Source organism: Scleropages formosus, chromosome 18, assembly GCF_900964775.1.
Source record: "Scleropages formosus chromosome 18, fSclFor1.1, whole genome shotgun sequence".
Taxonomy (NCBI): domain Eukaryota; kingdom Metazoa; phylum Chordata; class Actinopteri; order Osteoglossiformes; family Osteoglossidae; genus Scleropages; species Scleropages formosus.
Genome location: NC_041823.1, coordinates 12,014,414 through 12,035,016, shown reverse-complemented (window position 1 = coordinate 12,035,016; position 20,603 = coordinate 12,014,414). Strand labels below are relative to the sequence as shown.

Genomic DNA, 20,603 nt, shown 5'->3' with positions numbered 1-20,603 from the left:
TCATTTTCAGTCCAGTCTAAATGTGTCCACAGGCTAATCTTACAGGGCGCAGGAAAAAGAGCACATGGATTAACGCTCATCTCAGCGTCAACGATCCGGAATGGGGGGTGGAAAGGCTGCGCTCAGCTACATGGTGACCTGGGATAGAGCAGAACACGCTTTGCGCTAAATCCATCCGAGCAGTTGTGTTCAGCTACCTGTAGCTACACCTGAACTTTTGCGGAAATACGCGAGCGATGCTTCAAACAAGCACGCGGCCTAAACCGGTACTGGTACTGTTGAGCTGCAGGTCTACATCCCTGCTGAGGCACTGAGGCCGTACGCTGCGACGCGGAGCCGACGGTGGCATTTTAATGCTTTGCGCCAGACAGCGTTTCTCTTGACTGACGGAGGAGAACGGCGGTTTCTTGGGTCTTCACCGCAGCGCACGCTACGAGACGTTAGCGCCCATGCGCGCATTTCAGCAGCTCCGTCACGGCCGATCTGATTCACGGCGGCTCCTCGGAGCGTTTGCAAAGCTGGAGTTTCAATCAGGCTTAATGGGGAGCAACGCCCCGGCCCACGTGTGTGTTTATATGTGTGCGCGGGGAAGCGAAAGCTGCCTTTAAAAATGCCTTTAAAAGCCACAAAGGCCTTGGGCGCGCACAACACGCACAAGAGTGTTGAGGCACAGAAAGAGACGGAGAGGTGTTTAATTTCTGCTGAATTATGAGTCGAGCTAATTGTTTGGAACGGGATACAGAGTCTTTTCATAGAGAGGGACTCTCGCTCTTAAGCTCTGGCGTAAACTCTGGAGTCTACGTCTGAGGAATCCTCATGAGAATTCCGTAAAAAACGAGAATAATGCCTCTCCTGCGGTTTCTGCACTTTGGAATGCGTTGCAAGCCAAATTTCCTTATAACTCTGCTGTGAAGTCAAGGAAATTACCTTGCGTTCTTTCCCTTCAGGTGTCACAGTGAATTAAAGTTATAAACAATCATACCTGCTAAATTGCTGTGCCATATGGTCAGGCGTGTTTTATACCTACCCAGTTAAGGAATCGGACTGTGGGAATCTCTCGGTGGGCACACTTTCTATGAATACACACACACACACACACATTTTCAGAACCGCTTGTCCCATACGGGGTCACAGGGAACCGGAGCCTAACCCGGCAACTCAGGGCGTAAGGCTGGAGGGGGAGGGGACACACCCAGGACAGGACGCCAGTCCGTCGCAAGGCACCCCAAGCGGGACTCGAACCCCAGACCCACCGGAAAGCAGGACTGCGGTCCAACCCACTGCGCCACCGCACCCCCTCTTTTCTATGAATAATGTACCCTAATTTTAGTCCGTCGTGAAAGCCGATGCTGTGTCTAAGGGGAGACCTCAGACGGACACGAGTAACAATTGTACCTTCGCCTTTATTGTGCCCCGCTTCTGAACACTTTTCAGCAGTCTGTTTTCCGCATCATTTGTTCTCATTTTCATAGCATGTGTGTGAAACAAACTCGGTTATAAGAGTTTTCAGCTGAAAAACTTCCCCTTGACGCTGTATGACAGAGCTAACACGGGATCCCGCAGTATAAAATTACTCAATATATATTTCCTCTTGCATAGCACATACAAGTCTTTTCAAAATGCCACTCGCCTATTTATAAAATATTGTCCGAAATGAGTATTATAGAAATATACCTAGAAAGTGTGTATTCAGCAAGTCCAAGGAAAGCCAGAATATTTTTAATGACAAATGATGTATTTTTGAACATGGCCTTGACAGATGGGTATAGTGGTATTTATTAAAGAATTCCTAATACTGTTTCAAGCCTTACAAGAAATTCTTCTGAAAAGGAACTTGCAGTAAATTTCGCCGAGCTTTCGTGTATTTTAGTGATCCCCTTTCCTGGTTCTAACATACTTAACAGCAATCCTACATGTAATTCACATTCTTAAAAATACTTTCCGTATGTTCACTGACAAATGCAATGGGGTGTGTGGTGTTTGTTTTCATCTCTGGCTCTACGCGTGGCAACTTCCATGCGAGGGCCCCCTCCCCGCGTCCTCTTTGTCCTCGTTACAGGCTCCTCGAGGGCCGGCAGACACACACACCATTCACAAAGTACCGCTTGTTCTTCACCAGTTGACTGGCATCTAACGCTGCAAGAGAGGCTCACAGGCGTTGATGTGAGCAGGACAGGGTTGTTTGCAGAGTGGAAACTGGAAATGGAGGAAACCTTTCAATCACTTGAAACAGTGGATGCTTAAAGTAATGAAATGAGACCTGCTGTAGGAGTGGGGCTCCAACATTACAATATTGTAAGGACACTGCAGAGTGGCAGGTAATAACGGCTAATGTAGTGGTTAGAGGTATGAAAGGGCTGGGTTCGAGTACCCTTGCGCAAGGTACCTCCTCTGGACCGATACAGCAAAAATTACCCAGCTGTGTAAAAGGGGAGTTCATTGTTAGCAGCTCAGTGGACAAAGGTAACATTATAAGTCATTTTGGAGAAAGGCATCAGCGCTGCAGTATTTCATAAAGTAATAAATAAAAAAATTTAGTTGAACCCTTTGTGTTTGTTACACTTTTCCTTTCCCATGCCAGGCTGTGTATAAGAGAGAAATGTCTTACCTGGAACTGACTGTACACTTTATTGGTTCATATCTTACATATACTGTATATGGAATTGAGTAGGGGGAGTGGTGGCGCAGTGGGTTGGACCGGGTCCTGCTCTCCAGTGGGTCTGGGGTTCGAGTCCTGCTTGGGGTGCCTTGCAGTGGACTGGCGTCCCGTCCTGGGTGTGTCCTCTGGCCTTACGCCCTGTGTTGCCGGGTAGGCTCCGGTTCCCCGCGACCCCGTATGGGACAAGTGGTTCAGAAAGTGTGTGTGTGTGTGTGGAATTGTGGCACAGTGAGTAACACTGCTGCTTCATGGCACCAGGCTGGTGTTAGATTATTTTATTTCTTTTTATTTTTTATAGAGCGCTCTTCTCACGTAGTGACACGTAGCGATTGATCCCTGCTAAGTGCGTGTGGAGTTCAGCTGAATTGGTGACATTAAAAATGCTCTTAGGTGCAGCCACTGGTGAGTCAGTGTTCGTCCCTAGCCCAGGTAAAACAGCGAGGGTTGATATCAGGAAGGGCGTCCAACTGGTTTCTTTTTTTTTAAAAAGAAGGGAAAACTTTGCTCCAAATACTGCGGCACTCGGAGGTAAAACGGCCAAAGTTGGGTTCTCCCGAAAAAACGCGTCGTAAAGCATAATAATAAAAAACCTTGCATGTGGTACAAACTGCTATATTTCAGTAGATTTATTAATGAGACCAGAGCCGTGTGAATGAGAAGGGCCAGCACCAAACCTGGTGTATATCACGAGTTTTGACAAATTCGGAGAAAAGAATATTTGAAACAGCCGTTATTTGGCTACAGTTTCAGTGACTTGGCCAAGATGCTGACTCTGCTCTGTCCAAATGCACTTTTTGTGCCTCGTCCAAAAGAAAAGCAACAGGGAACGACGTAACATGGAACAGCATGTCGAGGGCTGACCTGCAGGACGCGCAGGTACACAGCAGCGGAACGGCTCACGCGCCGCATCGCAGGACAGGCCACACCGAAGCGCAGCTTGTGTTTGTTTAGCTGGGATGTGTGCCTGGCAAAGGAACGCAGTGAAGTATGGAGCGGTGCAGATCTGACCGTCTTTAACTCGCCAGCTTTACATAAACAAGTGAGGGGAGACCTGCATATTTGCCCTCTGAATTAAAAATCTTAAAGCCTTTCTGGTAATTGCTGAGCAAATATTGTTGCGGTGCATTTCTAATCGAGGCTATACATCATGTGTACGAGCAACCGAATGAAAATATTTTTTAAAGAAATAAAACTAATATCACCGGCTCCTGGATAAATCTCGCTGTGGGTTTTTTTTTTTTTTTTTTTTCGAATTTAACAATTGAGAACATTGTACTACAAAACTGTACCGCTACTGCAAAATTCAGTCTAATTAAATTGACCTACCTTTGTCCTATACTTTTCAAATGCTTTTTGACTACTTTAAAAAAGACGTTTCAGCTCAGCAAGGGCACTAAATAGAATCGTTTACACGTGCTTTCTGCTGACGCCAGAGAAAGAAACGCAGTTCGGTCCAGGAGGTCTAATACCGTGGTATTTTTATGTTAAAGTATCAAATACAGCTTTGTTGGCACATCATTTTATTAGTTCATTTTATTACCACACCCCTGAGACACATAACGCACACCACTTCAGTCGCGGCCAAAATAATTGCTATAAAACAGCACAGTGCTCAAACTCCAAATGGGCGAGGATTTCTATTAAAAAATTAATTACCGATTGTGATGTAATGTAATTATAATGTAAGATGTGACTGGCTGTGGCAGTCTAATGACACAAATCCCTGACTGCGTAACCCAAAACTTCTAATCGGCTCGTGGTAAAATTTGTTTTCCGTATTCCCTTCCTTACTGGCCACGGATCTTGGGTGCAGGACAGGAACAGACCGGACTAAAGACATGTGATGCGGTGAAGTGTTGAGAATAGCGCGGCTTAGCGACTTATGTGCGGCGACGACTCTGATCCTGACCTAATTTGATGCCCCGAATGTGTGGCCCAGGTACGGCGAACGGGGCAGGATCCTGTGGAGATGTGTGTGACTGGAAGTGTTTTTACAGGTGCGAGGCCTGTTTACTTGCTGCATCGTAGGAGGACTCGCATGGACTATTTGCGGCCATGTGCCGTTCTGATTTCGGGGAAGTTAAAGTGACTTCTTGCTCATGTTGAGAAATTGTGTGCTTTTGAAACAATGAACTTTTCCCACCAATACTGCGGAGCTTTGGCGAGGTACATCCGTTCCTCTCGGTGGTAAAACGGTAGCTGCTGTCAACCAGGAGAGAGATATTGAAAAGAAAAGGTTGCGGACGATCTTGCTGTCTAACCCAGAACGGGTTCTGTGTTTGTTTCCGGCCAAGTGGAAATACGGACGCAGATGGGCGCGGTGCCAACTGTCTTTATCCACGGCAAAGTCCGCAAACATCCCTCTGTCTACACGCCATCCTGTCGTGGAGAAACCTAACTGCGCTACCAGTTCCGTTTCACCGCTTCACCACAATGCAACCACGGCGGTGCTGAGTTAAAAACATAGTAATCTGTACACCTGATGTGAATCAGGTCTCCCTCCTGCACATAAACGAGGAGGTTCTCAAAGCTCGGGTTTGTTACAGAAGCACCAGTGAGTTACACAGGAAAACCAGGGTAAACGACCTGGACAGCCTTCCGCAACGGAGTGAGCCCAACCCAACACGCACGCTACACCCCTGCGCACACATATGTATGAGAGGCTGTCGTTGGAACAAAGATAAAACCGCTACACAGAGCTTTGGCGACGTGTGTAACTGTACGTAGAGCCACCGGTTTCAGCTCAACACTCATACACTCCTCAGCTGAAGTTATAATCATTATGTAATTTATAGAGGATTTGGGCCACAGAGAATGTTTTTCGACTGTGGTTGTGTGTGTGTGTGTGTGTGTGTGTGTGTGTGTGTGTGTGTGAGAGAGAGAGAGAGAGTTTCTTAAGACGCCCATGTGGGTATGACTCACACCAGTGCGAACGCAGAGCTCCCCTCTGACTCACTTCCACACGACCCTATGCAGCTTCGTGATGCAAAACCCTGAGGAACCGGGTCTTGGGTTCAGAGGTTCGGGGTCAGCACACACCCAAGGCCACCATTGCTCATCCGCTCAGCTTCTATCTCACAATCGCCTTCTGGCTCTGTGCAAATCCTATCGCCAAACATCTACAGTGATTTTAATTTATTCCTTAAAACAGATTAAGGAGCTTTTAAAAAACAAACCCACCAGTGGTCCAAATTAATTTTATTTCCATGTATTATGGCATGTATGTTAATTCAGTATATTTTTACACAATGCTCTTCTCAGCAGTGTGACGCAAAGAGCTGCACAGTAGATAAAAGCAGGACAGTGACGGAAACGCTGATAATTAAACGATATTTGAGTAATATTTGGCTTCATTAAATAATGAATAGCAAATAACAAATAATTATAATTATTGCTTCTCACAGGTGAGCTGCTGTGTGATGAGCGGTGTAGCGGTTTACGGGGGGAGGGGGGGGGGTTTAGTCACACGTGGTCATTGGCGTGTCTTCTGTGCTTTCCGTGTGGAAAGAGGTTCCGTGGCATGCGTACCCAAGACAGACGTCTGCTGTGTTTTCGTGTTAGTTTAGCTGCCGCCGCTGTCCAGGCGTGCGGTCGCCCGGCCTGCAGGTAGCGGACTCTTTCACTTAGAGGCGCACCCCTTGTCCTGATGCATTCCAGATGACGCAGAGCACAGCCGCCACTCGGCAGCGCGGCGACCGGGCATGGAATCTTTGCCGAGGCTTCTGGGTGCCGCAGCGCTGCCTGGCTGGAAACAAGGGCTGCTTCAGTTCGGAGGCGGCGAAACCCACCTCCCAGCGGAAAAATGCGTTGTTTTTTGAAAAGAGGCCAATTTGTAACACCGATCCTGCGTACCAGTTGATTGCATTGTCCAAGTTGTGTAAAAACAGTTATTTCCCAACGACTGCTATGCGCTCACTGAGGAAAATGAGCGAAAGCACCTGGTGATGGCAGCTTAGCTTGACGTTTTCTATTGTTTAAAAGTCCGCCTGGCTTGAAGTCTGTGATGAATGGCCTGGGAAGTGATATTTGGAGATGGAGCCGAAGGAAGCCCTGTGGTTTGTACCTCCCGAAGCGGTGTGAAAGCCCTGGCTGAGCTTTTTTTATTCTCCCATAGCCTCCGAGCCCAACCTGAAGGTACGCTCCAGATTAAAGCAGAAGGTAGCAGAGAGGAGGAGCAGCCCACTGCTGAGGAGAAAAGACAGCGCTCCATACAAGAAGAGAACACTGGAACTGATAGGTGGGCTGCCTCATGGCCTTGTGTGCACATGTGTATGTGTGGAATGCTGGTTGCTTGGGTGCATTCGGTCACTGCGCTGGACCATGTCTTCCTTGCTCTTGACTAGTGTCTCTGTCTTCTTGACTTGGTCCCAGACTCTACCTCCAGGAGTGATACTCCAGGAACTGGGCCCAGCTCTCCTAACGGGGCCTCCAGTGCCTTGGGAGGTGAAAACGGGCCTTCGTCCTTACCCGCCAACACACAGACTGAGGTGCGGTCCTCCCGTCCACCGGCACCCCTAAACCATCGCGCGTCCACCCACATCCCACCTCTAGACCATTAATACGCATCCATTCTTGTCCGTGAGCAGCCCTACAACCTCCTTACAACCACACACTTGAGGAAAGTCACTTGGCCATTGAAAGAGTACATCTTTCCCTGAAAGGTCGTGAGACCTAAAGTTAAAAACCTAAAAAAAAAAAAAAAAGAACTGCGCACTGTTTTTAGATTGCCAGATGTCCCATGGGTGAAACTTTGTTCATTTCCTGCGAGGTTTTAAATCCGCTCCCACTTTTCATTACACCTGTGCTTTCCGGATGAAGTTTACTTCAAGGGGGTCAGAAATGTGGTGCGTGTTACAAATATGTCTGATGAGCACGAAAGTGTCAGTAAGGCTGCACATGTCTCGTGGCCTGTTCGTCGTTCGCTGTCCGTGATATGACGGCTCCTGACGCCACAGTCATCGCAGCCGCGGTCCGTGAAAAATAAAACGGCGTGGCCAAAGCAGTCCTTCCCGTAAATATAACTCATCCCCTTCATTTATAACGTTGCAGGTCTCTCATCGCCGCTGCTTTGCCTGTGCTTCTCAAGCGACTTTCAGAATGATCGCACACAGGGTATAAATAGGAACGTTTATGAATAGAGACACGCACCTATATGTTCATATAACCTAATTCTGAGACCTGAAGTTTCATGTTTAATTTTGGAGGTCTCACATGATGGAGCAAGTAGACCAGGGCTGAAAGACGTCGGCTATGCGGACAGAATGGAGGAAAACTGTAACTCCAGACCTTGAGAAAAGGCAGTGGAAGGAGGTTCTCTTTATGAAATGCAGCATCAATAAATGAAATCAAAACAGCTACTGAACTTCAAGTACCATGAAAATAAAAGGGCTACAGATGAAGTCATTTTCAAACTGACAGTGCGAGGTGATATAATTTAATGGGCTTTTTCTGAGATGCCTTGACTTCACGAAGAAAGCCGATAAAGGAATAGGTGCAAAACAGAACATAGTCGCACGTCTAAATGACATGTTCCCATCATTAGCCCTCTTTTCTGGTCATGCGTTTTGATCGCTGCAGAACTGTCTGAGGTCCTTTCATTTACAGCAAGGGAATGAAAGTCCTTTCATGAACAAAAAAGCTGCAAAAGCAGCATCAGTATAAATAGTGTTTCTTTTTATACCACAGCGGTCAGACGCATTGACTGCTGTTAGTGCCATCAGGCGCTCATGACAATGTGTTTCCTGTGAGAGGAAACAGGAAGTCGTACTCAGTGTCTATGGTGATTTTCAATGTTTTTTTTTTTCTTTTTTTTTTTTTTTTTTTTTTTGTGATTTAGGAATATTTTGCACAAAAACCCCTTTTTCAGAAAAAATGGTCAGGGCCATTCTGTCTCGCATGAATTAAAATAGTTTACGTAGAGTTAAGTGCCACTATCTGCAGTATTTCGGCTTTCGCAGAACATCGCGTGTGTGCTCCAGCAATGTTTCTGACACTACTGTATGTGAGATAATGACAAAGGCGGTTCTGTCTGCGGCAATACTCTGGCTGGATCTCTCTGCTGCCCTTTCCAAGGCATTTCCGCATTGATTCGTAGCTCGGTTACTGGTCAGGAGCCCCTCTGGGACTCAGTCCACAATAGGAGACATTATTGAGGGTGGCTGATCGCACACGTCTCCCAGCAGCCTTCGCCGACCAGCTGTGTTTGTGTAAAAAAGCCGGTGTGTGTGCTCCCACGGACCTCCAGTGAAATGTAACGGGAGAAAAAGGATGAGACACCGATGGGAAGGGGCTGGAGCGGGAGGAGCTGTTGAGCTTAATTCATATCCCAGGTTCTAATAGTGAGGCCCCTAGACGTAGGCAGCCTACGCTCAGGCTGTGCGGTATATTGTCACGAGCTCGAACCCCAGCTGAAATGAGCACCTGAGGCCTTTGTGCTTGGCAAAGCAAGCTGTATTTTTGCACGTTGCACTGAGGGCCCTTTCACAGAAGAGAAAGGGTCTCTGGAGCCCACTGTGGGGCAGAAATCCCACATGTGGGTCGCTCCTTAATAGCGCCTGGGGACCAGGAGGATAAACAGAGCCTCTGGTAGCTTGGCTGAGAAGGCTGTTCCAATGGGTAGAGGAAGTTTGCCCCCTTGGTGATCCCTGCCATGGGGCTTTTGGGGCGCGGGGCGGACGGATGTGGAAGTTACCGTCACCCGCGAGGGAATCCCTGCAGATATGTTACGATGCCTGTGAAATTCCATACATCTGGGACAAAACGGACACAAGCGAACTCTCACTTTTCCCCCTGAACTGCTGCAGATCCCCTTTCTTTTCTGTTCCCTCAGGGAAGGCAAGATGGAGTTGAATGCTGGCGCACAGTAGTATGTGATCCATAACTGGAGCACTTTGTGCTGTCTCTGTTTCTCCTGCTGCAATAGTACTGGCCAGTTCATCAGAGGATACTGAAACCTGAAGATTCGATGACTTTGCTGAGTCTCTATACCTCCCCGTCGCTTCCCAATATCACCCTGGGCCTCCCGTCTTCATCTTCACCTCTCAGTGTGAGTCACACAAGCCTTGGCACCACAGCATTGCCCTTGGCTTCTCCTCACTCAGCTGCAGAGTTGCAGAAAAATCCCCCTGGGCGTGGATGGTGGGCTAATTTAATTTAACACGATCAAGTACTGCCCCTCATAAGTTAGATGTCCGAATTGTTATTGCAGCGGTTCGGTTCAGTGTAGTGAACAGCCTGGTGAGGATGGATATTGCTTGCTAGGTACTGTAGACATCACAGGGGTAGCAGGTGATGAAGTGGTTGGAGTCACATCACCTTGCAGTCGAAGGGCCGAGATTTGAATCCCACCTCCTGATCAAGATACTTATTCTACTGTAAAATTACCCACCCGTATAAATTGACAGACAGCTGTAAACAGCATAGTGTACTAACAAGTCATTTTGGAGAAAAGTGTTTATTAAATTAATAATATTATTAATTAAAGAATACACACACACACACACATTTTCAGAACCGCTTGTCCCATACGGGGTCACGGGGAACCAGAGCCTACCCGGCAACACAGGGCGTAAGGCCGGAAGGGGAAGGGGACACACCCAGGACGGGACGCCAGTCCGCCGCAAGGCACCCCAAGCGGGACTCGAACCCCAGACCCACCAGACAGCAGGACTGTGGTCCAACCCACTGCGCCACCGCACCCCCCTCTAATTAAAGAATATTAAATTAATAATAAATTGCAGTGATAGGTATTTCAAGTTTTTTTCTCTCTTTTAGTTTGCCATTTTTGGCTTACTTAATTTTCACATTGTGCAACAGTAATTAATTAGTAACATTAATTGGTCCTGTCATTTTGGTAATAATGTCATTAGTTTCATGTAGTTTCATGTAGTTTTTCTGGAACTTTCTTTGTGTTATTTTCAGAGCGCTGGGACAGCCATGTTAGGGCACAGGCTTATTCTGGCTCTCTTCATTATTCAGCATCGTTTATTTGTAGCCGCAGTCCGGCGGCTCAATCTACACAGGCGCAATTTCAGTCCCGGAATAGCATTGTTCGCACCAGCAGGTCTCACTTTTCTGAAGCACTAGGTGACCGCATTCAACAGTCTTTGGCACATCTGCATCGTGCGGTCCTGCGGCCACACCTGGGGACTGACTTTTTTAAGGGGAAACAAGTACCAGGTGTGGCCGTTCATTCTTAACCGAACGAATTGCTGCCACATGCCTGAAACATCCATATCCTGGTATGTCCCAGTGAGTTTTTCTTTCTCTCCTGCATCCCTACCCTCAGGCTGGAGTGGTGCTGAAGGAGAAAGCCGGTGAAGGTGGTGGTATGGGCGTGTGTATGGCAAGGCAAGCCCTCCCTGCACACTTCCTTGGTACGGTCCCCCTGCAGTCCAGCATGTCCTCCAGCAGCTTGGATTCCAAAGTGAGCAGCAGCCACCAGGCACTTCTGCAGCACCTCCTACTGAAGGAACAGATGCGCCATCACAAAATCCTTTCTGGTAAGTCCTTGAAACTACCATGAAACTATAACGTTCAAATCATTATGTTCGCGCTCATGTAAGCTGTACTGAAGGTCAGTTTTGCTCCCTGGGATCCATCTTTGCTGTAGAAGAGTATGAGTCGTGAAAAGGTTTTGACCACGGCTGCCTGTAATATTGACCCGTTTCAGGCCCCGGATGTATCTCTGCAAACCCTCAGCACCTCGGCGTCTCCGCAAAGGACAGGGGAGCCCCTGGCATCCGCCAGAAAGTACCCCGCCACCGTCCCCTGCACCGCACACAGTCGGCACCACTGCCCCAGGGCACGCTTGCCCAGTTGGTCATCCAGCAGCAGCACCAGCACTTCCTAGAGAAGCAGAAGCAATACCAGCATCAGGTCCACATCAACAAGGTACTGAACAGCGTCTGGCTGTGATCACTAAGGCCATCATGGCGATCACAAAGGCGCAGAAGGTCAATAAGATGCAGCACCCTGTAGGTGTCCAGTAGTGCTCATCATAGAACTCATCACCACTTCTCCCAATAGGAAAATTTACCATTATTACTTTGCAAATGCAGCTAATACCTTTTGAAGACTTTCCATCTTGTGTTGTAAGCACAATTTTGCAATGACTTACCCTAAACTGCTTGATTCCTTGTCTGAAGTTGGGCTAGTGGGAAGTACTTGATGTCCTCATAACAGTGAAGTGAAAAGTACATAATTACATATTTGTAGCTATTTTATAATCGGGGTTACAAACACGTGCAGCGCAGCGGCAAAGTGTGCTTATATGCTTTAAATAGAAACATATAAATATATGAAATCTGAAATGGGCGTCATACCGATGGGGCTTGACATCCTAACCGCTTCGACGGAAACATAAAAAGAAATTCTGTCCTACTTGAAAGGCGCTCTGTAGGAGTTGCTTGCCTTGCCCTAATTATGTTACCACAGACAAATGCTATAGTTGTGTTAGCATGTAGGACCTTAGTAATTGAATTCACTCAACTTAAGATGAGGGGAAGGGTGCAGAATAGCCCCTTTTGTTACTCTCTCACCGTGTTTGTGTTCCCTTTCGCCGGCCTTGACCTCGCCATTCGGTCAATCATTGACTGCGATTACCCTGTCGAGGCCCCGAGGGGGCTGCAGACAGCCGTGGTTTGAATCGTGCGAATTGTGTAAATTCACCAGAGGACCAGTCCCAGAGCACGAGCGAAGGCTGAGCTAAATCAGCGTCACCCTCGGTTGAAGACACGTCAAAAGTCAGACTCCCTCCCAACACAGATGTGTTACAGCTGCCGGTATTCGTTTGTCTCTCGGTTCATGCGGGTACATTGCGACGGCTTTCGATTGGCCGGACGAAAGCGCTTAAAATCAGGCACGGGCGCTAAAACGGTGTCACAAGAGAGACTGTCGGGTTGGCATCGTATCTGCTGCGGAAAAGCGTGATGCAGGTGAAGGTTATTTTGAGCTGTATTTACCCGGCTGTCAACAAGGAACAAATTCCTAATCCGTTCAAATCCCACACTGAGCACTGTAATTAAGGGGAGCAGCAGAACATTTCTGTAAAGGTGTGTATAAATGTTCACTAAGCAGGGATTAGCTTCATTTGTTCAACTGCTGGAATTTCTGAATCATTACCCCAATTAATTCCGAGCAAGAGGATTAACATGAGCGCTGATGCATTTTTAACATCTTACCTGCAGTACTGGCGACGATGGCGCCCGTGGACTTTTTTTGAGGGCTTACATGATTCATGGCAGCCATAAATAGCATCTAAAAATTCAGAGAGGTAAAATGCAATTATCTGCTTGGATATTTTTGACAAGCAAGTAAAAAAAAAAGAAGTACCAGCTGTAGTGTATCATACATTAATAATCTGTGGGGTTTTTTTTCAAAGCTTCAGCTTCTGTTTGTGTGTAGATGTTTGAACTGAGAAGGTTTTGTAACCCCGCGGATGAAAAGGTGGCCGTTACACGCAGGCCACTTATACGAGGGAATAATGCTGCAGATCGCATAATATCGGTGCTCACTAGAAAGGGCACTTGCACCGAAAATACATGAGAAGATGCCTTCACTATCATAGTTTCGCTATGAACGTTTAACCCAGAATTTGCACACCTTTCATACAGATGCTGTCTAAGTCCATAGAACAGCTGCGTCAGCCAAGTGCCAACCTGCCAGAGTCTGCGGAGAAGGCTGAGAAGGAGGAGGAGGAGGAGGATGCGGAGGAGGAGGAGGAGGAGGAGGAGGAGGACACCAAGGCACGAGCTGTGTGGGAGGACAGGGCCCCACCCGGTGGCGTCATCCGGAACTGCAGGAGAAACAGCGGCAGCGGTGGCTCCGATGGAGAGATACCCCCAGCGAACCCGGGGGCGGTCAAGGTCAAGCAAGAGACACCCGAAAGTGAAGATGAGGGGACGGCCAAGCGAAGCACTTACCTGCGCCAGGTGGAGGGCAAAGATTTTGCCCAGAGGTTGGTCATAAGGGCCATAAATTGAAGCAGTGAGCGAGAGATCGCTGCCAGACCCAGACCCCCAGAAAACACACAAAAAACTAAACTCCCAAAAAACAGAACTGCTGATGGACTTGTGTCCAACTCCCAGAGTCCAGTTTCTGTTGAACTCGTGACATGGTCTCTGTATTGTGTGCTTTGAGTCACATCCACTATAACGGAATGAGATTCCGCCGCTCATTTTTGTGAGGAATGGCTTCTATTGTTGCACACCTGTATTTGGCTGAGGATCTCCCTCTCTAATCAGTGTTCACGTTTAACAAACACGTCTGTAATACATTCTTCTACCATAGTGTTTTCACTACTTTGTACTTCCCAGAGATTTATTTTTTTTAACCAAATCATTGTTAGCACTGATCGCATCATGGGCTTATTGAGAATAATTCTTAAATATTAAAAAATGTGCACATTGTGACTTTTCCAGGCGTCTCAAGGAAACGCACATGCTTATGATTTAATAAATATATTTAAATTTGGATTCTTAGGCAGTCTCTATAGTGAATGTATTTGCCTTTCCTATAGAGCCGTTGAAACACGGAACACCTGTACACATGTGCGGTAACTCCTGGCAGTTATGCCATAGGAGAGGTTCGAAAGTGTCATGTAACAGGCCAACAATGAGCACCAGAACAGGTCCAGGGCTGAGCTCCTCTCCTGGGCCTAAATCAAAGCTTAGTCATGCCCCCCACCCCTCCCCACCCCACCCCACCCCACCCCACCCCCACATCCAGAGGAGACGTCCAAGAGAAGAAGGCTGTGCAGAAAATGCCTTCTGGAACCAGAGAGCCAAAGTGATTCATGTGCGTAGGAATGCAGGAGAGGAGGTCTGTGGGTTTGGAAGCAAGAGGGTGGGGGGAGGCTTTAGCATTGATTTACTGTCAGGACAAATAACGGAGCGGGCGGGGAAACGGTTAGGGTGCTTTTTTCAGCAGAACGCTTCCGTCGTATTCCCTTGTGCTGTGCTCACCTCGTCGGGCGGGACCGAGGCTGTACCCCTCTTCTTCCCGTCCACGTTGCTCGTCGTCGTTTGCGGTCTCTCCTCTCTGACTGTAAGCATGAGACTTAAAATCCGTCGGTCCTCTTTTGTGTATCTGTGATCTCTCTCCTGTTTTTCACTGTAGATATTGCCATTGTGAAGCAGTTCCGTGGGGGGGTGGGTGAGGTGTGGTGAATTGTGGTATCTGTAAAAGATGCAAAGACGTGGGCCGTGCTGAGAAGGCTAATGTTCCCGTGCATCTCGTGAATAAGGCTGTGCTGTATATGGCTTCAGGCAGACCCCTCACAAACAGGCCCGTGTCTGTGCTTCCCTTCTGTTTCCTGCAGCGGGATTCCTCCGCTGTCAGCACTCGTTTCTGCTTTGTGTTCTTTACCGTTTCTACAGTATTTGTTCCCTTTTTGCCTTCTGTTTCACACTCTTTTTCTTTTTTTTTTAAAATAAAGTTTATTCCCTTCTTCTGTGCTGGTGTCCTTTTCTCTTCACTTCATTTTTCTTTTTTTTTTCATTTTGTATACATGAAAGGAAAAAATTCTACGAGTTTATGCAGGCCTGCATGTGAGCATTTGTGTGCGAATGTCTGATATCTACAATCCCGTGCAGTAGAGAAAAGAAAAAAATTCATATTTCAGATAAGCCATTAGTGCGCTTTCTTAAATCATACATGATACCTTTTGCAAGTATCCTCTGATATGTTTTAGAAGTGACTGCACAATACCAGGTAAGTAAGTAAGTAGCTGCAGGGGGTCTTCAACTTATGAACACAATTTGGACTCCAAGTCTTTCTCTAACTAGATTTTTAACCGCAAAGACACTTTTTCCACCAAGTCATAATCAGCAAAAGCAACATAACACAGCCATCCCTCTATTGATTCATGCGATAGGTTCATTTAAAAACCTCAGGCAGAGTTTAGTGGATGCCTTTCTCCCAAGCGATGTACGTTATACAATCGTGATTATGCAGTATTTAGCTGACACCTTCATCTGAGGCTGTTTACTATGCTAGATATACTGTACTAAACTCCCTAGTCATTCACCATCAGTAAAGCAGGAAAATGTATCACGCGTGTGCGCACACACACACACACACACACACACACACACTCACACACACACACACAGAGACACACCCAAAGGGCAATTTATAGTCACCAGTTCACCTGAAACACAAGCCTTTGGACTGTGGAAGGAAACTCATGGGGAGAACATGCCAACTCTACACGGAATTAACGTGGTCCACATTTCTTGGGAACTTTTTACTGCCTGCTAATGGTTGGGTGCAGAAATGCAGGCCTTTTTCACACCTCAACAGAGAGAAATTTTCTAAAATGGAATGATGACAAAAGCACGTTTAAGATACAGTTACCTCCTTACGACATAGCAAACTGGACTCAGCGAAGCCTGCGTTCAAGTGGGGAGAACCAGTACGCAAGTCATTGCCAAACCACCTAAGAGAGGTTGGTCAGTGGAAGGGATTGCTTGGGTGGACTGATCCTTTGCTTGAACAAATGAAAAACTGCGCCAAACCTGCAAAGGAGTCACTTCATTGCAAGTTGAAATCAATTTGATGCCCTTCCCAAAACCAACTTCAACATCAGCTTCATCGATGAATATTCTCAGGTCCGGACTGACGAAACAATCATCACTCATTCAATCGAGCTGAATGTTTTACAGCATAGTCTTGTGTTTACAGTGATGCAATAATGCACTTAACACCCTTCCTATTATTTGTTCAAAAACAGCCAAGTGTCAAGGAGCGGAATTTACCGGTTTCTGTGATTTTAGCACCACTTTCATTTGCCTTCTTTTATTTAAAGTCGCTTTATTATGAGTATTTGGCAAATCCTCAGCTTCCTCCTTTCCAGTAGTTTTTCACTATAAAATGCAAAGGTACGTGTGAATGGCGAGATGGATCTGTGCGGTCAGACCGCTGAGACCAGTGGGAACAGAGTTTTGTGGGCTGTGCCTGGAGGTCAGCGGTTACAGCTCCAGCAGCAGGGGGTTCTGAGTTGTTTTCCCCGCTATGCTGACATAGTTAGTTGAATATCATGTTTAAAAGGCATTCTCTGTGTTTGTTTTGTTGTTTTATGGGCCAGTTCTGAGCCCCTGTCCATTCTGTGACTTTTTTTCATCTCACCAGGGATTTTCCTGTGTGTTCAGTGGCAGGTTGGCACATTTTTTGCAGTACAGGCCAGTTCTAGGTTTTAATAAGTTTAATGTTTCAAGCTGCAATCTTTGAAGGAGAGACCAATCAGCCAGCACCGGTTTTATTACAACGTCACTTGAGAAACATGAGTGCCGGCTGGGTTTTTCTTATGGTTAAAAAAACACCGCTGTCGTCTTGGACTTCTTCATATGTATTACATTTTCCTGCGAAGAGAACACTACAAACGGAGAGCTGAAGACTTCGTTCAGATCAGTCTGCATTTCCATCACTTTCTCCTGTCTTGCTGTATGACAAAGTTATAGGACTACTTGCTATTGTATAATTTGTAATATCTGCTACCGACATTAGAACGAGCAACAGCAATTCAAAAATCAAATCAATATTAGTGAAAATGAAAATGATTCATATTACCTCTAAAGTCAGTTAATTTTTTACGTTTGTTGGCATTGGCATGGAATCAGAAATAGCTGAGGAATCATCAATAAAAGAGTTGTTGAGTGAAGCACATTTTAAACACTTTTGGAACCGAACACACCTAGATAGCAAAAGCAAAGATTATTTTCTTTGCCCCCAGTGATGCTCAAACGCTCAAAGTTTCTTGAACAAATTAGACGCTGCTGGTCATCATCATTCCCAAGAAATTTCAAAACATGCTAATATTAAGAATTTGTCCATCAAGTTCTCTTTGGTTTGGATAGCCGACAAGTGAAGGACACAAAAAGTCGTACATGTGCTGCAATATAAATAAACGCGGGGAAGTACCTTGAATTAGGGGGTATTCGGACCCAAAATAGACAGTGCCGTTTATCATGGGCCTCAGACCTTGTCGTTCTAAATGAGCTGTTACAAAGGCATTAATAGTCGAGAGTGACCTGCCCAGTTACCCACGGGGCCAGTTGGAAAAGCAGAAAACCCAGCTTGCAGAGGTTGTAAGTGAGCTGACTCTCCTTGCTGGATTCTGCTTCTAGAGGTTGGTCTTCAAAGCTGCCAGAACATTATTTGTATCTATCCTGAGACGCGGTGGAGAACGTTCCAGGGTTTCTTTGTGTGGCCTGGCCTCGTCTCTTTACCTTGTTGCGTACGGGGCTTTTCTGCCCTGATCAGGAACACGGCGCTAGCCGAGCTGGACGGGTTCTAACCACCAGCGCCAGGTCCCCAGAGGCTGCGTCATTCCTCGGACTGGAATGAGGGTGCTGGCCATTTGGGGGACACATACAAAAACTCTGGACTTTTGAACTTTCGTGCCGGAAGAGGAGCGTTAACCACTACGCCACCTGTTGCTCACCCTGTTTATCCCTTAGCTCCTCATTCCTACAGCTGATTTCTCTCATTTATCCCGGCATTTCTATCATATCGCTCCCAGTTTCTCTGCCACATCCCTCCCCCCAGTTTCTCAAAAATAATTCTCCTCATTCTTCCAATTTCTCAACCATATTTCTCCATTCTACATTTCTTCAGGACATTTCTCTGCTTTCTCCCCCATTTCTCCACTGCATTGATCCCCCGCGTGTGTTTGACATGGTCTGACAGCGCTGAGAAGGACAAACAGCCACTTTCTTCAGGTTCTGACTGTTGGTTTACTGTACAGCAAAGACTGACTCAGTGTTCTCCAATTTCCACATTTATTTGGAAATTAACAAACCACAACCAAAATTTCTGTCATCTTTGGTTAAAACACAACAGGCTGGGTCTTCAACAAGCAGTTTTGTAACTCTGTGTCTTTCTTTCCATGTGTCATTACCACAGAAAAGATGTAGGACAGGTCCGTGGAGACAGTATGGGTGGCAAAGGAAAAGAAGTTTACACGTGTGTGTGTGTGTGTGTGTGTGTGTGTGTGTGTGTGTGTGTGTGTGTGTGTTCACAGTTCCCTGGCAGTTCGTGTGTTATAGTCATTCTTCTTTCTGAGCCTTGCTGCTCATTTCTGCAGGCCTGGGGCTGATGTAATAGCCAAGATTGTCAAAACTCTCAGTGCTTTCAGTGCCATTCACAACTCCTGAAAAAACCTGACCATGGAAACAGAGCATTGGTTGTGGGCATTACTAGCACAACGGAGAAAACTCATATTACTTATCGTGGGGAGATTACTGTATTCCAGTTTTGAGACACATTGGTATGAACTTCAAAACTGAGCTTAACATGAGGAGCGCTGACTATATGGTATACAAGATGAAGAAAAACAGCCACCCGGACACTCATTGTGCTATTCAGTCATAAATTAATGCAAGAAATTACCGATTTCCTCATTATATAATTCATTCTGGGAGGACTTTATGGTGCATATGTTTCTATACAATTAAAATTATGGGCTGTCCCAACAGTGTGTATCATTTCTCTCTTTGCCAAGGGTATAGTCAGATTTTTCCAGGAGGTTTTACATGGGGAGTGTGTACAGATTTAGCGCACCATTATCCATGCTCTGCTGAAATGTTACATCACTGATGAGTTTTCAGCCTTGTCTGAAACCCATTCAAAACATTTACACACTCCTTCCTATCATAAAACAGGGAAAAGATTCCAGTAGCCACCTTCTCCTTCGAGATGAAACACGCAAGGTTAGACAGACAAAGGAGAGCGGCTGATATAGCTTTCACTCTTGCTGACCAGGGTCATCTACGCTGTTATCTTAGCCTTTGGAGGATTAATATCCCTTTTCAAGCTGAATGAGATAAGAGGCTGGAGAGGCATCCCCCCGGAGTGTTCAAAAGCCGGCCTGCCAGTGGGGGATGCTTCATCTTCAGCGGCGATTGGCCTGGGTGATAGGTGATCGCGAGGAGCACCAGCAGACCTCTGCGAGAGCAAGGCGGTAGAGGTTGCCTGGCAAGCTGAGCCTCCTTCCCACAGGAAGTCACACCAGCGTGTTCAGAGGACTTTCAACATTTCGGATGTTTGCTTTCATGAGCAAAGCATTTTTACTGCCTGTCCCTTGGGTGCTACTAGTATTGTGGGTCTTCGATACTGCCTCCAAGAAGGTGAGCTCGATGTGTTTTGAAGCACCAGTTGAGGGGGGGTGGGGGGGGGTGTGAAACCTTCAGGCCTTTAAAGAGCATAAGGTTCTTGTCTTCATTCCAGCCCAGTCCACAGGTTGAGTGAGCATCACCTCTGGCTGGATCACCAAACCGCATTAAGGTCCAAACAGAGTCCTGAGCTGACCGTTGAGCATGAACTATGTCGGACTAAGATCTACTCAGCTAGTAGATTCAGAAAAATGTATATTATACATATGAAACAGAATGGTGACCTCTAGCACTCCTGGAATTTTACATTTCAAGGGGTTTGTGTCATCGATGCCACACCACATTTTATCATGATCTCTCTGAGAAAAAAATCTGCAGCAGGATGCTCAAGACACACAGTGGTACTTGACTGAAGCTCCAATGTTGAAGCCATGGGAAACTAAGTGCCCCGGCTAGCAATTATGTAATTTCTGCATATTTTTTTTTTAAAAAATTGAATGTAATTTCTGTCCTATTTTATACATCTTCACAGGTCTCACATCACACTAGCTGATAGTGTGCTCTACAGTTTGTATGTTACACAATGTACATAGTTAGGACATACATGCTGGACTTCCCTTAGGAGATGAGTAGTATTTCGGTGAACTACAGACAAATAAATTTAAAATATAACCCTTAACAACTTTTCAGTTAGAATCTACCTTTATTTAGAATCCATTTAATGTAATCGTACGTGGCTCTTTTGGCTGATTTATTTTATGACAATTGTTATTCGCTTTCAAAAATAAATTGGTCGCAAGAGATTTATTTCAAATGTGTCTTCATAAATAGGG

At 46.3% G+C, this 20,603-nt stretch overlaps 1 protein-coding gene across 2 annotated transcripts in view; it reads left to right on the top strand.

Moving 5' to 3' along the window:
- hdac9b (histone deacetylase 9b) overlaps positions 1 to 15,060 on the top strand; it is a 47,869-nt gene extending 32,809 nt beyond the window's left edge. For both annotated transcript variants that reach the window (XM_018740565.2, XM_018740567.2), the window contains 6 exons: positions 6,774 to 6,896; positions 7,031 to 7,146; positions 9,582 to 9,704; positions 10,947 to 11,160; positions 11,331 to 11,551; positions 13,273 to 15,060. In XM_018740565.2, coding sequence (XP_018596081.1) covers positions 6,774 to 6,896; positions 7,031 to 7,146; positions 9,582 to 9,704; positions 10,947 to 11,160; positions 11,331 to 11,551; positions 13,273 to 13,641 — 1,166 coding nt within the window. In that variant the 3' untranslated portion in view covers positions 13,642 to 15,060. The remainder of the gene's footprint in view (positions 1 to 6,773; positions 6,897 to 7,030; positions 7,147 to 9,581; positions 9,705 to 10,946; positions 11,161 to 11,330; positions 11,552 to 13,272) is intronic.
- The last annotated feature ends 5,543 nt before the right edge of the window (positions 15,061 to 20,603 follow it).